The sequence below is a fragment of the Chaetodon auriga genome, chromosome 1 (assembly GCF_051107435.1).
Source record: "Chaetodon auriga isolate fChaAug3 chromosome 1, fChaAug3.hap1, whole genome shotgun sequence".
NCBI classification, from domain to species: Eukaryota; Metazoa; Chordata; class Actinopteri; order Chaetodontiformes; family Chaetodontidae; genus Chaetodon; species Chaetodon auriga.
Genome location: NC_135074.1, coordinates 12494692 through 12512080, shown reverse-complemented (window position 1 = coordinate 12512080; position 17389 = coordinate 12494692). Strand labels below are relative to the sequence as shown.

Below are 17389 nucleotides of genomic sequence, written 5' to 3'. Positions count from 1 at the left end.
GGGCGTCATAAACATAATGACAAGAGGCAAATGAGGCTTTAATGAAACAAAATGTCTGGATCAAGACGTTCACTGGAAGCACTGAGAGACCATGTACGAGTGTTGTTGCGTTTCGACTTCACTCTCCTCTGACTGCTCACCTTCAGAGACTCGTACTCCAGCTCTGCACCTCGAGCCTTTTTAAACTCTGCGTCATCCTGAAACAACAATCAAACCGTGGTGAGGAAGAGGTGTTTGGGATGGAGGCAAAGTCTGTAATATACATGATGCAGCACAGTTTGACGAAGGGCTGCAATACATTTATTTTAGCTTTAATCTAATAACATCTATACTTACTTGTCTGTACTTAAACTAGGTTGTTCCATATGTATGTATATATGACATTAGAAAGCTCTCCATCATGTATTACTGTAGCTTTACAATCCTTTATACACCAGAATGAGGCTTACAACAACATTAATTGTTACATAATTCAGATATTTCAGAGTGCAGTGTGGGTGTAGGTACCCTGGCTCTAGCCCGCTGGAACTGCTCCTCTTTGTTTTCCAGCTCGTTGCGCAGCGACTGCTTTTCTTGCTCCAGTTCTGTGAGTCGTTTCTGCAGCTTGAGGGTCAGCGAGGTGTCCATTCCTCGAGTCACATCCTGCATGACAGAGAAACGTGAGGACGGAGCACAAGGCCCACGAAAAGGCCATAAACTCCATCAATGTCATGCTTCACTTTAAGGTCAGCAATCACTTTCTAACAGCAGAAACCTCCTCTAAATGACTTAAAGCAAACATTCTTACTTCGGCGGCACGGGAACCTTCTTCCAATTCGGCGTACTCGGAGTTGTAGGTGTACTCTGATTCGTTGCTGCTGTGAGTGGAATCTGTTCTCCTGTGGCCAGGCTTGGACACGTTCTACCAGTGAAAGAGGAAATAAGCCTTTTATTTTGAGACTCAAGTTCCCTCTGCTGCACCTTCACAACGTTAAGTGCAGCGGCGTATTGAATGTTACAAACAAACTGCTCTCTGTGCAAAGCAGAGAAATACTGCAGAGAAAAACTCTCAAGTATTGACTGTGTGTACACGTGTCCCTCACCGTGGAAACCATCTCCTCCTTCAGGTCGTCGTATTTCTCCTCCAGGCGAAGGTGTTCCGTAAGGAGATTCTGGTAGCGAGATCGCTCCTCGTTCAGATCCGTCTCCAGCTGCTGAGTCTCCTGTGCGATCGCACGGGCCATTTTCTCTGATGGGACAAAATGCGCAGAAGAAGCAGTTGAAGAATGAAGCTCGCTGTGCAGTTCAGGGGACGATCACAGTGTACTGAATTTACTGAAGCGGTGATGTCTGCGCACCTGTCATCTGCTGACTCTGTTCCTGAATCAACCTGTTCAAGTCGTCCTTCTCTTTCTTGAGCGAGCCATTCTGATCCTTCAGCTCCGAGACCATCTATACACACACACGCACACACAAGACATCTGTCATCGAACACCTGATTGTAACTCTTAACTCTCAAGAGATGCTCGAAAAACAAGTGTTATCTGAAGACAAGACACGAGACAAAAACACAGAAAAAGAAAGAACACAGAGCTAACACACAGCTCAGTGGCTACCTGACGAGCACACTACTCTATCTCCTGTGCTCACCTGCCTGAGGGCAACACTGCCCTCTGAGCCCACCACGTGCCCATTTCCCCCTGGTTCGCTCTGGCTCCTAAATCGGGGAAAAACTGTTTTCCTCTGACGCCAATATGCAGATTTATACAAAAAGTGTATTTTTTGATAGATATTTTTCCAGGAAGCTACGGGAAGTCGCACTAATTAGGAGCAATTTCTACTGAACTTTGCTTTAAACTAATAATAGGACTTTAAAAACTAAGTGGAGGAGAGAAGACAAAGGAGGTTTTAAGGAGAGGAAATAAGCCAATTGTTTCTTTATTCTACCACTGCAAAAACTAGAAAGAATAGTCTAAAAAAGGTCAAATTTGCAGCTAACATCAAAAACACATGTACTACAGTACAGAAGACAGACGGAGGGACATTCCTCTATATACACTGTGCACAGGGAGATGGAGGACCAGGACCACTGCAGGCAGAGGGACAGATTTGGATTTGATCCCAGTCTTACTTTCTCCATTTCGTCCCTGTAGGTTTGTGCCCAGTCCTCGATGGTCTTCTTCTCCTTCTGCGTGGCACTCAGCTCCTTCTTCAGCCTCTCCAGCTCCTCCAGCAGCGAGGACACCTGGTTGCTTTTGTTCTTGGCCTCCTCCTCCACCCCGCGCAGCCGGCTCAGCTCGCCACGCATCCGCTCGGTCTCTGCTGTGTACGAAGTCTCCAGACTGACTAGCTTCTCGTTGACCGACCGGTTGTCCTTGCTCTGGAGGCGTGGGTTGACAAAACGGGGAGGTTGTGACAATCGATACATGAGGATGTGAAAACAGACATGAAAGGAAAGGGAAACTCACCTGCTCGTCGATTCTCCTCTGCAGCTGCATGATCTTGTTCTCCATGCCTTTGTTGAGCTTCTTGAAATGCTCCACCGAGCGAGCCTCGATCTTCAGCTTCTTCAGCTCGCGCCTGGCTCTCATCCTGCGGATGCAGCACTGCAGGTAAACGATGGAGACCAGGCAGCGCTTGTACCAGCACCGAGCCAACCAGCCACGAACGTGCTTCTGAATGATCACCATCTTGTGCTCCCGCAGTAACTACAGAGACACAGTACAGACAGAGACAGGTGTCAGACAATAACTGCAACATAAGTGTACAAAATTCTTGAAATCAGTTCATTCTAATTAATAATTCTTTTTGTTTTAAGACAGATTAAATGATTTAATAAGAAGACGATGTATTTTGCAGCGTGTTGTGATGTGTCTCTTACCGCCTGGTACTTCTGTCGGGCCATGTAGGCTCTGAGGATCGTCTGCATGGCCAGAGCAGCAGCCTGCTTCTGCCTGTAGCGTTTCTTCTCCACACACATCCTCTGGTACTTCTGGATGATGGTGGCCGCCTGAGTGCGACGCATGAACTTGGCCAGGCTGAGGAGAGACGAAGTAAACACGTCTCAACTAACACTTACTTAGCTTAGACCTTTGACTGACTTGCATTATAAAACCAATGCAATCAGTCAACAGGAGTCAAATGTCTATGCATGTGATTGCTCTGTCTGACTGGATGGAGGGAGGTCAACATCAGGTTCAGCTGACTCACCAGCGAGCCTGGTACCCTCTGGTGAACCTCTGGATGGTGATGGCAGCACTGCGCTTGCGCAGATACTTCTTGCGCGCTAGCCAGCAGCGGATGGTTTTCTGGATGCGAATGCAGGCAGCGCGCAGCTTGTCCGCCCTCAGCTTCTCCAGGTAGGCTACCTGGCCGGCCCTGAAGAAGATCTTGGTCTTACCAAACTGGTATTTGTCCTGGTCCTGAAGGAAGAAAGGAGCAGAGATGAGGAGAGTGGGCAGGGGAAAAGATCAAAACAAAGGCAAAGGAGACCATTCTGTACTCCTCGCTTTTCATTTTAAGAGGAAAAGTAAAAACTCAGATTGTCTCACCTGCACTAGCTTTTCCATAACGTTCTTGCAGGTCAGCTTCTTGTCGGGTAACACGTCCTTCTGCTTCATCAGCACTCTGTAACGGCTGAAGAACTCCTGGTACGTCCATCTGAGACACACACATAAAAACAGTTAGAAAAGTGCCATGACAGAAACATCTTTACCAAAATAAATTTGCACAGAGGGAAACAGCTCTCTTCGCTCTTCAGCTTTCTCCAGGGACAGATACCACATAATGCATGTTTGGGCTGTTAAGTTGTGGAATGCAATCTGATATATTCTTGACTGTAGAAATACAAACATAATACTTTTTCTTTTCTGCTTCTTCATATGATAGTCTAGAAGCATTCAGCATTAATATCAATCTAAAACGCATTAAGGAGACTTGTAAAGCTAGAATCCAGTGCAGGAGGCCACACAGAACAGGCTCGTCTACAGGAAGAAAGCTCATCACTTGTGCAACTTGAGTGATGATGACGAATAAAGACTCTAGATTAGATCTCATCAATCCAGGCCTGAGCTGGCTGAATGTTGTAAGGATGCATTCAGACTGTATGTACAGCAAACTCTCAACTGCAGGCTTAATTTGCATTTGTCTTCAGCTGATGAACTTGTAAAAATCCTGAACCACACAACACGTATCAAACACATGAGAATCTGATGGGACGCAGGAGCAGTGTCACGAGGCTGCATCAGTACCTGGATGGGAAGCCTGCAGCAGAGATGCGGATGGTTTCCAGGACGCCGCAGGCTCTGAGCTGCTGCACCGCACGCTTGGGATCAAACCTGCCATCAACAAATAACCACCATGAATTACACCTGAGGTAAGATGATGGCTGAGAGAATATCAATACCTCTAGAGCACAGAAAAAAGAGTAAGCAAGGCACATTTAATGGAAAACACGGCCAATAGTATTAAACAGATGAGGAGGACTCACGAGAAGGCCATCTTGAAGTCATTGGGTTTGATGCAGCGTACATAGTGTGGAGTGGTTGCGTTCAATGTCTCCATCAGCATTTGCAGAGAGTTACGAAACTACAAGAGAGGACCACAAACACCATCACCATCATCACCACCATCACCACCATCAGCATCATCTCTTCTGTAGTTTCAGACTAAACTGAGTGCATGTAGAAAAAGCAGCTTTGGATAATTATCATTACGATATATAATCAACATCAAAACCATCAAAGAGACATAACGTGCTCCAAATCTACAGAATGGATCAGAAGGACTGATTTGTCAAAACCTACTGAAAACCTACTGATCATTTCTTAACTGCCCTGGACTTGATCTCACTCCATGCTGTTGTCTGCAGTGTGCAGACGTGTAACAGTGTGATCAGGCCTCATAAGAAAACACTGGAGAGATGTATCAACCTGGCAACCGACGGTCTTCTTGTGCTCCTTGCTGCTCTTCTGCCGGCTCTTGTCAGGTTTGACGCTGAGGCGGGTCCGGCCTCCGGTGCCAGGGACCTGACCTGTGGGGCTGGTGGCTTTCTCCTCGTCCTGGAACAGCTCCACCAGCAGGTCAAACTGGGAACAGCAGCCCAGTTACAATTACAAACAGAGAAGCTGATGGCAGCATCAGACGCTGCACGCAATACTGATTTACTGAGAAATAAGATGACTATAAATCATTCCACTCTGGATATACTGTTAAATTAAGTGCAACTGCAGTAAATATTTGAGTTAAAACTGTCCTTTCTAACAGTCTCTTCTCCCAGTGCGTGGCATGCATATGGATTCCTCTTACCTACTGCATACAGCCGAACCAAGCGCAATGACAGCTTCAATTTGAGCATTTGCAAACAAGCCTTAACAATCTGACCTGAGTGTTGAAAACCATGTTGATGACATTTTTCTAAAGGTAAAGTTCAACAAACAAGTCTAGTGATCAGGTGAGAGCTAATAAGGCAGCATGTTCACACACAGACAGCTGAAAAGCTGCTCGATAGTTTAAAGAGATGAGTGAGTAGATGTCGCTCGATTTGTTGATTAGTGTTTGTTAAACTCATTCAGAGTCACAGGTGCTGCAATGTTATGAAAAGCCAATAAAATCAATGTAAGGTTACGTTTTGTCATATATGGAAATATGCAGTGGCCATATATGACATATGATTTGCCGTGGTGTTATGACATGAATACATCATGTATGCTCTTTAGTAACGCACACACACATCAGTCATGTTCCATATAACACTGAGGTTATATGAGGAGGATGCTGTGTTATGTGTGCAGCTTCAGGTCCTCCTGCTGTGCTCGGAGCGTTGCCATGCTGCTTCTCTCGCCGGCGTCATTAAGCAGGACAGCCGCGGCCACAAAGGCTTTACGTGCTGCTCGCTCTCAACGTCACTCTGACAGCATAAAGATACCCTTCTTCCTTTGTCCCATGTTTTTATGTCCCACCCCTCCATTCCTCCTCCCAGAGTGCCTTTAGTGCTCCCCATGCAGCAAACAAAGGCACACACACACACACAACTTCCATCTCCTCAGTGCTGTTAGAGTGATAATAACACCGTGCCAGAGAGAGGGAGAGAGAGGAGGGAGGAGGATAGAAGAGCTGCAGGCGGACAAGGCGTTGTAAGAACGCCTGTGTTTACCTTCTGCTGGCAGGGAAGGGTTGTCATGATGAGGACAGAACCAAACATACATGGACAACACATGGAGACAGAGTGACAAAAGAAACACAATGACATTAAAAGGAAAGGTTACCCAAAGGAAACCCAAAGCTCAAATTCAACATCAATAGAACGGCCATCAAAAACTACAAAACACATCTACCATTCAAACCGAAAAGGAAATCAAAGCAGGCGGACTGATGGAGCTGAGACGGATGGAAGGAACGTGAGGGTGACGACTGACGATGGCACTGTGTCATGATGAAGTGTGAAAGGTTGGATGTCTATGGTTGGAAGACGGCCACACGGTGGAATTAGGGTGCATTTCTGAGGAGAGACGCCTCACCTGAGGACTTTCTCTGCTCATCTCTGGCCAATTTACAAAAAAACCAGACCTGCCTCCAGGACCGCACAGCGAGGCTATTCTACCTCCTGCGTTTTGTATGTTGCATGTTAATGTGTTACATGACAATGCAATGACAACAGTGAGCTGCTACATGTTTCTAAACGTGTTTATCAGTCACTCTCTGACTGCTGAGGGAGGGTTTACAGTGTTGAGGCTGAAGGCAGCGACGGAAAGGGTTTGGCTTGTAAAAAGATGTTTTCCTATGTAACTGACATTTCGCAGATGTGCTCATATATTGTAGTAGAGCAAACAATCAGCTAGCTAGAAGACACTCACTCACACACACACACACACACACACACACACACACGCACACACGCACACACACACACGCACGCACGCACGCACGCAGGCACGCACGCACACACAGAATGATGGGATAAGCTTAGCAGAGAAGTAAAATCAAACTTAATTAGACTAAATCTCATTAAGAGCTCATTAACATTTAATCCAAATTGTTTAAGTCTCACTGATTTCCATGTTCATGACTCTGTTTGTCTGTGTGTGTGTGTGTGTGTGTGTTGGTGTATGTGTGTGCGCGCATGTGCATGTGTTTATGTGTGTATTAAGTGGTCGTGTTAGAGGTTAGAGCAGACGGTATTTTAACCCTTACCCACTTAGGCTCTTGTTGAAGTCTACAAAAGAACAGTCGAAGGTCACTGTGAACATCTTGGACAAACACACTACATCACAGTCAGTGTGTGTAGGTGTGTGTGTGCGTGTGTGTGCGTGTGCGTGTGTGTGTAGCCAAAAGTGCAGCAAGGATTTAAAGGCTTAGGCCCCTTTTGACCCAACAGGGTTTTAGATCTGATCCTGAACCAAGACTAACACACACACACAGACACACACACACGCACGCACGCACGCACGCACGCACGCACGCACACACACACACACACACGAGATGCCAATTTGGCATGATCTGAAATATCTGAGCTTGATGTAGAAGTGTGTGTGTGTGTGTGTGTGTGTGTGTGTGTGTGTAGAGGGCAGTTTAGATCAATAGTCTCCTACAGAATCACGATAGCTAAAAAAAACCTGGCACCCTTTTAAAGATAATTGTGATCTCCCTGTTTAACAAACTGGTAAACGTTGCTGTCAAAGATCCTTCTGTGTGCACAGTGATGTGCTGCGTCAGGCCGGCATGTAAACTCTGTATTCCTACCATAATTACATAACACTGCATTCATTTAGGCTTAGTCATTCTCCTCTGCAAGTCATTAAATATACATTTGGACAAGCTAGAAAGCACAATATGTAGTGAAATATTTATGAACCACAACCACATTTATCCTCTGTGGGTCATGTCGAGCCAATACACCAACTCACTGTGTGTGTGTGTGTGTGTGTGTGTGTGTGTGTGTATTCAGCTTTGTCTGTTATGTGTAAATGAAACCTCTCAGACCATAAATCTCCTGGACGGAGTGTGTGTCTTCACTGCTGGCGTCAACAGTATCACCACATGGCCAGTGGAGGGCGCTGCTTCCCTGAGCCTTCAGGTGGGACTTGCGGTCAGTAAACAACAGACCAGGGGCCTCGGGCCTCCATGAGCGGCAGGCTTCTCGGCTTTGATCTGAGCGGATGCTTCATCGTGCTCTGACTTGTGCACTGGTCAAACCAATCTTCTGTTTCTGACTGACAGCACGTGGTGAAATGCAGGTGTGTGTCTCTGTCTGTGCTCCTCACCTTGCTGGCCTTCAGCACATTGATCTGTTCTTCATTCACTGTGTCTTTGTTCTTCTCCAGGAAACCGTCACACTGGTACTCCACCTGCTCGACAACATGGCACAGTTTGTGTTACAATAACATCGAGGGCATTTTTGCAGGTCATTCATTCCTAATGAGATATTAGGGTTTACCTTCTCTCCCTTTCATTTTTACATCCCTAATCAGAATCTTGCAGGTGCAAACAAAATACTCAACCCATAGAAACCTGTGTACCCACACTGTCCTAACAGTTAGGGTGCATTTATATGAGAAACTGGTGGCAGTGACAGCTCCAAGTCTTAACAGGAGCCTCAAACTCAAGTTCCTTTGTACACATCAAAATTCATGTCTGCAAACGTTTGGTCAGAAACGTTTGCAAGGATCCCGTTTTAATATCAGTGGACCCTCATGGGAAAGCCTGCATTAGTCTTTGACCCATTTATCTGTAACCTTATAGTGAGGATCTAAAAACAGACATGAAAAATAACACTGCGTCAAACAGCACCTCATTATGGGATATAAAACCGTGCACACTAAAGTGGACGACAACAGCACACAAACCCCCCAAACACTTCACTGCTGAACTGTTTCTGTGTGTGTGTGTGTGTGTGTGTGTGTGTGTGTGTGTGTGTGTGTGTGTGAGAAAACAATAACAATAACAATAAAAAAAAGTCATCCTCTAGCCTCCAGCAATCCTAAAAATATCTCACACCAGCACTGCAGGAGCCACTGCAGCCAGTCTGTCCCCAAACACTGAATGCTTCAAACTGCTACTTCCCACCTCGTTCCTTTTCTCGCTGAATAAGGAACAAAACGTGAATTAAGAACTGTCAATCAGTCAGCTGAGCCCACCTTGTCAGCAAAATGTTGGATGATGAAGGCGCGGTTGGACATGCGCGGCTTCTCGAAGAGAGAGCAGGTCTTCAGGTGGGTGTTGTAGAGTTTCTGAGCCCACGATTCATCCGAACCTTTAGGCATCTGACACAGAAACAGAGGAGACGCAGTGGAAAATATTAGTAAGAAAACACGTATGTAACTATCTGCTTATTAATATACTGTGACACAAGAAAACTGAACACCTCAAGCATTTAGCATTAGCATACATTGGACTGAATTACATGTGCTGAGCCTCTCTGTTGGTTGTCTGGTTACACAGGGTAAGAGGACACTTGTTTTTTTGAATAGTTCTTTGCCAAGAAGTCAAACCGAGTGTCCACTTTGTGTTTGCCTTACCCTGCAATAATGTGAGCAATGTGGACCACCTCAAATGTCAACAGCTTGTAAAACGACCTTGCAGTGGTTAAGAGCCACAGAGAGATTAGTTAGCATTGTTAGCGATCTGGCTGAGCTGTGAAAGTGTGCAGATATGAGCTCTGTTTTTACCGCACACACAATCTTAACTCTGACACTTCATATACATTGCACACAAGCTCAGCCCAACGCTGCGAGTAGCTGCGGGTCAGCTGTGTGGAGCGTTTACAACAAAATCAAAGAGCATGTGAATGAATAAACCCTTTGTCTCTCATTCAGTTTCATCGTGTCAATAGACAGAAAGAGGAAGAACAGAGAGGCTTTGGTGCCTGTGGTCACACTTTTCATGCTGGGTTTCCTTCCTGTAGGTCACCTCTGATGAGAACTCTAAGTGTAGGTGTTGTAGACTCAGGTCTAGTGTGTGCTGGGAGCCACTGATAGGCCCACTGTCAAAAATAAATGTAAAGCAGAATCAGCAGAAGCAGAACTTCTCCGGCATGTTTACATTTACAACTAAGTTTTTATTCCACTAACAGTGCTCAGAAGTCATCAAGTCTTATGTGATTGTGTATTGTTTGTCAATGCAGGCTGTTTTTAAAAGATAGATTCAAGATCAGAAGACTTGTGATCACTGACCAGAACAGCTACATGGAATAGAAATGATCTGAAACAGCATTTAAAAACAGTACCTTGCACTCCTCGTCCAACAGGTCCAGGATGCCCATTTTGGCTTCTATGAGGTTGATGCAGGGCTGATTGTCATAGAAGTCGATCAGAGTCCAGGGGATCTGCTCCTTCATGTACTCCTCCTGCTCCAGCTTGAACACATGCTGCACACACACAGGTGGGGATTTAGCTGCATGTGTGCATCAAAGTAATAATAATAAAAACAGACTCATTCAGGCCTGTAACTATAATGTGCAAACCGTCAGGTGAAGCTGCTCACCATGTTGAACTGCTGCTGCAGTTTCTCATTAGCGTAGTTGATACAGAACTGCTCAAAGCTGTTGATCTCGAACGTCTCAAACCTTCAGAGGGAGAACAGAGAGAAACAGCTGGTTGGCATCGACTACAAGGCGAACTTACTCAGTTAAATCATCCAGTTAAAACTTTGCCAAATAATTTCTGTTGCCTTTGTGTCACATATTTCCTAAAATTACTTCACATAGCCCTGTTTCCAAAAAAAGTTGGGATTGGGTATAAAAGGGGCATCCTGGAAAGGCTCAGTCCATCACAAGCAAGGATGGAGAGAGGTTCACCACTTTGTGAACACATGATTGTTTGAGGGAGATCACTGCATGGACTCAGGAACACTTTGTTAAACTGCTGCTGGTAAACACAGTCTGTTTACAAATGACTGCATTCTGTTCTTATTTTTTACAGCATCTCAACTTTTTTGGAATTGGGGTTGTCTGTGTGACCACAGCACATCGGCGTCAGTGCAACTTCCTTCACTGCTGTGTTTAACCTTAGTGTACACTATAACGTCTATGAACGAATCATGACAAATGAATGACACTTAAAAGCTCAGGCTGGCGAGATTCTGGCGAACGTGCAGACGTACCCGTAGATGTCGAGGACCCCGATGAAGGAGTGCTGTGTGACACTGGTGATTAGGGCTTTGTTAACGTGCTCCACAATCCAGTTGAAGAGCTTGGCGTAGATATGTTTGGACAGCGCGTCACGGGCGTTGGTGGCCTGCAGGCGGGGGAGGGGCTTGATATACGTCTCTGTGGCCGTCTTCAGCTTCCTGTGGCACAGCCACTGAGACATGTCCTGATAGGTCACACCCACCAACTCGCAGAACGCGGTCAGATGGCGATTGTTGGGCTACGCAAGAAGAGATTTTAATTATTACCAGGAGAAAACCAACAATGTGTCAGCTAAGACAAGATGTGATCTCATCTCATTTGGGCTCATTCAAAAAACTTCTTAGATCTTGAACAATAATATTTTTGGATCATGTGTCCAATCCCAGTGACGCTGTCTTCCCCTCAAAAGCTCAAGGGTGATACTATAAGGAAAGAGGTGGTGCAGGGCATGAGGGCAACACTTCTCATGCAAGCATAATTTAAATCAAACCGGTACACAGGTATGATTGAGGAGTGACATGTATTGAAATATGCCTGCCATGTGAGGCAAACCAGTTTCCCCAAAATGAACAAACAGGAAACCAGTAACTGTGTCCATAAATAAACACATAACTGAAAATCTACTGATGTAAAGTTGTGAGTATCATGCTTTAATTCTGTCTTACTGACAGTGTCAGTACTGTGGTATAAATATTATCCTCACAGCAATGACGCTGCTGTCTGCGTCTCTGTCCTTTATGTCCACATTTCCCAGATGAAGAATAGCAGCCAAAACCTGGAACAACCCCATTTGATAGGACTCATTAATGCCTGTGGAGGACAAACACAGACAGACAGACAGACAGACAGACAGAATAGTGAGTTGTGATCCCAAACTTCAGAATCAGACAGATTTGAATGTGTACGTGTTTCATGTGCGGGGGGTGTGGTTCTTACCAAGCAGGGTGAAAGCATTGCGAGTGGTGGAGAGCTCCTTGGTGTCATCCACACCGTCGATAACGGGGCTGCGGCCCTGCCTGGTGTACAAGAAGTCGTTTGCACTGCCTGAGTGGAGGGACAGAGAAAGTCCAGAAATTCAGAAAACATGCAGCATGTGCAGATTTACATGTGAACCTTGGGTACAACTACAACTATTACATTATATTTATTTTGTGAATGGAGAAAACACTGATATCTGATTGGCTGAGAGGATCTGTCTGTTGAAATCATCACCATGACACCGAAGGTTGGATCGTTCCCGATCAGTGCTCAGGGTAGCCTTGCAAGTAACAATAGCAACAGTCCTGGTTTGTTATGGTAACGCTGATCTGTCTCGTAAACCAAGAATACGCACCACGGTGACAAAAAGAGGTTCAAAGTCTGACGCGTGAACGTGTCGTGGAGTAAAGACAACAAAGCACTGAGAGGTTTCCCAGAAGACACACAAGTTATTTTCCCACAGTGGGTTCATTGATGAAGTGTGGGTGAAGCTGCTCCTCCTCAAACCTGCCTCACTCAGAGTGATACCAACTGTCAGATCAGCAGACATCATATCATGATCCTGCAGACGGTTCAGGTTCATAGAAAAGAGAGAAATCAACGGCACTTCTGTGTGAGTGTGAGTCAGCTCGACTTTCTCACAATCAGTTTCTTTATGAACGTTTTACACTGAATTTAAGCGAGGCCCGCTGACTGGCAACGCGAGGCACTGACACCACTGTGACAACCGCTCCATTTACTGAGCCAGGAAGCCAGCGGGAGAGGAAAAGGCAGCAGCTGTGTGTGTGTGTGTGTGTGTGAGAGGGAGAGAGAGAGAGAGAGAGAGAGAGAGAGAGAGAGAGAGAGAGAGAGAAAGAGAGAGAGGAGAGAGAGAGAGAGAGAGAGAGACAGAGAGAGAGGAGAGAGAGAGAGAGAGAGAGAGACAGAGAGAGAGAGAGAGAGAAAGAGAGGGAGGGAGGGAGAGAGTGAGAGAGAGCCAACTGAGTGGCTGTAAGTGTCAGTGCCAGCAGTGTGTGTTAGTGTGTGTTTGTGTGTGTGTGAGTGTGTGTGATGACTAGGACGAGCAGGTGCAGGTCCACAGTGGGAGCGCTCTGCTCTGTGTGAGAGCCTGTTCAACCACAGAGTCAATGAGTTTGATACGTCTAAACTAATATACAATCTGATATCTGGCAGCGCTCTTCAGACGCCTCAGCGTGGTCTATTTTGGGTGGAGATGTGGAAGAGAGAAATATATGTTTAATATATGGATTCTGTGCAGCATCAGTTCCACTAGATGTACACTGGCAATTAAACTTTCATTATTTTTTGTTTGGCTGAGCTAATGAGTTACTGAGATGATGGAGTTTCAGTGTTCACAGCCTCCCTGCTGCAGAGAGTCACTGCAGCAAACCCACTCTGTGTTCACTGCTCATTTGAAATGAGGTAGCTAATGTATATAATGCATGTATGAGGTCAGAGATCATATGTGTGCTGCAGCCCATTGTACCACTCATATGAAGGTGATGAGCTGTTCAACTGAGCAGCGTGTGTGTGTGTGTGTGTGTGTGTGTGTGTGTGTGTGTGTGTGTGTGCGTGCGTGCACGAGACTTACTCAGCTTCAGAGTCTTGAACTCAGGCAGATGGGACGAAGCACAGAGCTGATAGAAGATATGATAATTCCTCTCCTCGTCAGCCTGGAACAAAGCATGAATGTCATATAATGTAGATGCAGACCTACAGCATGCTCAGTATATTCAGACATATCAAATGAATGCCGTTAATTACACATATTCCAGCCAGCGTTCATGCTGGGAAAATCAACTGTATCTGCACAAATGCATCATCATATGTTCTTTAGAATTACACAGTTTGACATCTGGAAGCTGAGCTGGAGCAGCTGGTGATTTAGTGCCATGCTGAAGGGCACGTCAACAGACATTACTGAGTCGCATGAGAATAATACATGTTTATTTCCTACAAACGCAACCTGTGCCTACCTGTACCTGAACTCCCATGGTGACCTGCTAGGTCGTGATGTAAATGGGCATAAATAATGCAGCTGGCCAATAACTGCATACAGATAGAAAGGCTTTTACAGTGAGAACCATTTGGAGCTACTGATTTAATTTCCACTGAAAATAAATCACTCAAATTAGAAAGGACGTCCGCAGTGTGCTGTAAAGCTGTTACCTGTGTCCTGCATTCAGAACTCAAACACACACACACACCAATAGCATGTGAAAAATGTGAGGAGGGAAGCGATCACGTTTTTATGCCAACATCCTCATTCCCCAACAGTGCTCTCTATGACAGCACAGTGTGTGTGTGTGTGTGTGTGTGTGTGTGTGTGTGTGTGTGTGTGTGTGTGAGTTAAAATATCTTTCTTTATCTAGACACTGCCCTACTGGCTCCACCAGTGAGCAAATACACCCACTGAATATAAAGGAAAGTTACATAAGAGAAAAAGAAAAAGTAGGTAAATCTTATCTGGACACATCGTGCAAACCAGAAAACATAAAGAGATGATGTTTGTTAAATGTGTGCACTGATTTGCTTCTTTGGGACTTTGTGGGGCTGTAAAGCATCATTACTTTAGGAAGAATGTCCTTGACATTGAAGAGAGAGAGGAAGAGGAGGAAGAGGAAGAGGAAGAGGAAAGGGATGCCTCGCTGTAATCCACGATGACAGATGCATCGTTGGGTTTTGGGTTTACTTTGTTTCCTCCTCCTCGTCTTTGTGGAGAAGGAAGTTATTGCCACATACTTCTTCTGCTCTGAAGGACGACACGGCAGACTGACAGCTAGTCTTGGTTGGCTCTGTGTGTGTGTGTGTGTGTGTGTGTGTGTGTGTGTGTGTGTGTGTGTGTGTGTGTCTGGTTGACTGCACTTCTTCATACTTTTGAGGACTTCAAGCATAGAAAGAACACTGAGACACACTGGTTTGGACCAGGGTTAAAATTAGAGTTGAATTGTGGGTAAAATGAGTATCTGGACTCCACACCAGTGTGTCAGAACTAAATGATGCCTTTTGGAGGAGAAGCGCATCGTCTTCAAGGATCTATCTGCCTGTTTTGCCTTTATTTGATAGTGACAGTAGAGACAGAGAGATGAACGCTGCATTTAGAGGCTATGTGACTGCATGGCCCCTACAACTGGTGACAGTGGATGAGAGGTCAACAACTATCCCATAATGAGACATCTCATTCATACTATTCAGAGAAGGAAAGCTTCTTTTCCTGCTTCTTTTCCCACCATGTCTGATATTTCATAATAGGCACACTAGCTGTTTGTAGGTGTGTGTTCAGCAACACTGGAGTCATGTGTCAGCCACTGGAAGCCAATACTGGGTCCCAGTACGCCTGTAGCTGTGTGTCTGGGTGTAAGAGTTGTGTCATTTATCATTTGGTAGACAGTCCTCGGTTAATCTGAGGTTTCAGCTGAAAATGGTCGACTGCCAAACCCACAAGCCAACAAAGCCGTGAACCTGTTACATTATGGCTGTAGTACACGGTGAAAACACATTAGTCCTGATTCATACAGCAAAAACAGGTGCAATGTCGAGGAATGTCAACGAATAACAAATCGCAGACGACACTTAATTAAATTCTCGTTTGCCTGTGAGGTCAGCTGAAGGACTGTGTGTATTCATGAACCACACGTCCAGGAACGTGCTCAAGGACACTTCAGCAGGAACATTTGCTATCAGGAAACCATGAATTATGACTGAAGGACGCAGCGGTGCCAGAGTGTCTTTCTGTGTGCTTTGAAAAGACTCCACAAAAGTGTTTTGTGCATGAACTGAAGCTTAAAGTGTTGTGTGTGAAGTCTATTCAAGAGTCCTGTTCAGAAGAAAACACAGAACCGCACGAAGGTTAACTGGGTAATGGACTGTAATGAGGAAAGGAATGAGTGCACATCAATGTAATACTCACAAAAGTACAACGAAACACTGTGTGTGTGTGTGTGTGTGTGTGTTCATGCAAACTTTGTTGTGCATTTGCGCGCTCACCTGAAACACCACTCGTGATTTCTCCAGCAGATATGTTCTCATGTTGGCACCGATGATACGGAAGCGGGTGTCGAAGCCGATCTCGATGTATTTTCCAAAGCGACTGCTGTTGTCATTTCGGGTGGTCTTTGCATTTCCAATGGCCTGCGTGACACAAGAAAAAAGAAGAGATGCAACTTACTGTGGTGATGGCGTTCTGGACAGAGCCGACGGTGCAGCAGTACATTTTAATGTAAACACCATTTGGCTTCAAATCCACTATGCACAAATGGCATTTCATCTGTCCCAGGATGACCTAACAGCAGAGGGAAAGGCAATTTTGACTGCATTATTGTTGCCATGGTGAAGCACAAAGTGCCTTTCATCGCAGAGAAAATGTTTTCAGGACTCTTCAGCATTTTGGGAAATCCACTTATTTGCTTTCTTGCCTGGAGTCAGATGTGCAGAGTAACACTTCTCTCATGTCTGTGCAGAACATATGAAGCTAACTGCAGCAGCTGGTTAGCTTAGCTGAGCACGCAGTCCAGCAACAGGGACGAACCCCCAGAAATTATTGATCAAAATTACACTTGAGTTTTTTAACAGATTAAACATGTGACATGCAGTATGAGAATCAGTGAGCGTTAGAGGCATCAACAGGCAGACTCTGTTACTGTTGGACAGCACCAGGCTAACCGATTCCCTCCTTTCCATATTTTAGGCTAAGCAAAGCTAACTGGTTGCTGGCAGTATCCTCCTATTTACCATACAAACATGAGGGCGCTATCAATCTCCTCATCCTCATTCTCAACAGAATCATACACCTGATTCTAAAACCAGTATGACACCGTGTCTGAATCTGAAATACAGGGTGTTTAAGATCATTTGTGGTTGCTTCACACTGGCACACAGGAGTTGGATATACTGATGGACTTTTCTGCTGAGCTGCAAGACATCGCCAAACAAACCTGCAGTCAGCAGCCTTAGTCCAATATACACGATTGATCAATAACCGTGCAAGGAACTGTCTGTGGACGGGTGGGGCTACACAAAACCACGCACACACACACAGACACACACATTCATACACCCCCCCCCAGCTACACAACCAGCTGGCTTGAGCAGTGTGTGAGCACAGAGCACAGAAGGTTCTTGCTGAGTTAAGGCCAAACACACAGTCTTTCACTGCAGACAAGGAGCCTTTCAGCTGAGCAGGTATTCCAATCTCTGCCGGCATCAGCTTAACACATATAAACACCACACACACACACACACACACACACACACCCACCCACCCACCCACCCACCCACACACACACACACACACACACACACACA

The 17389-nt window shown here is 45.4% G+C and overlaps 1 protein-coding gene across 3 annotated transcripts in view; it reads right to left on the bottom strand.

Moving 5' to 3' along the window:
* The window catches only part of myo5aa (myosin VAa), a 49068-nt gene that overhangs the window by 14916 nt on the left and 16763 nt on the right, over positions 1-17389 (bottom strand). For all 3 annotated transcript variants that reach the window (XM_076756048.1, XM_076756133.1, XM_076756216.1), the window contains exons 6-27: positions 16073-16216; positions 13677-13758; positions 12044-12151; positions 11811-11917; positions 11080-11345; positions 10462-10543; positions 10205-10345; positions 9117-9242; positions 8244-8327; positions 4911-5066; positions 4469-4566; positions 4230-4316; positions 3531-3639; positions 3190-3401; positions 2861-3017; positions 2448-2687; positions 2111-2359; positions 1338-1431; positions 1083-1228; positions 788-901; positions 508-642; positions 141-197 (exon numbers count right to left, since the gene is read on the bottom strand). In XM_076756048.1, the coding sequence (XP_076612163.1) occupies positions 141-197; positions 508-642; positions 788-901; positions 1083-1228; positions 1338-1431; positions 2111-2359; positions 2448-2687; positions 2861-3017; positions 3190-3401; positions 3531-3639; positions 4230-4316; positions 4469-4566; positions 4911-5066; positions 8244-8327; positions 9117-9242; positions 10205-10345; positions 10462-10543; positions 11080-11345; positions 11811-11917; positions 12044-12151; positions 13677-13758; positions 16073-16216 (2994 nt within the window). The remainder of the gene's footprint in view (positions 1-140; positions 198-507; positions 643-787; positions 902-1082; positions 1229-1337; positions 1432-2110; positions 2360-2447; positions 2688-2860; positions 3018-3189; positions 3402-3530; positions 3640-4229; positions 4317-4468; positions 4567-4910; positions 5067-8243; positions 8328-9116; positions 9243-10204; positions 10346-10461; positions 10544-11079; positions 11346-11810; positions 11918-12043; positions 12152-13676; positions 13759-16072; positions 16217-17389) is intronic.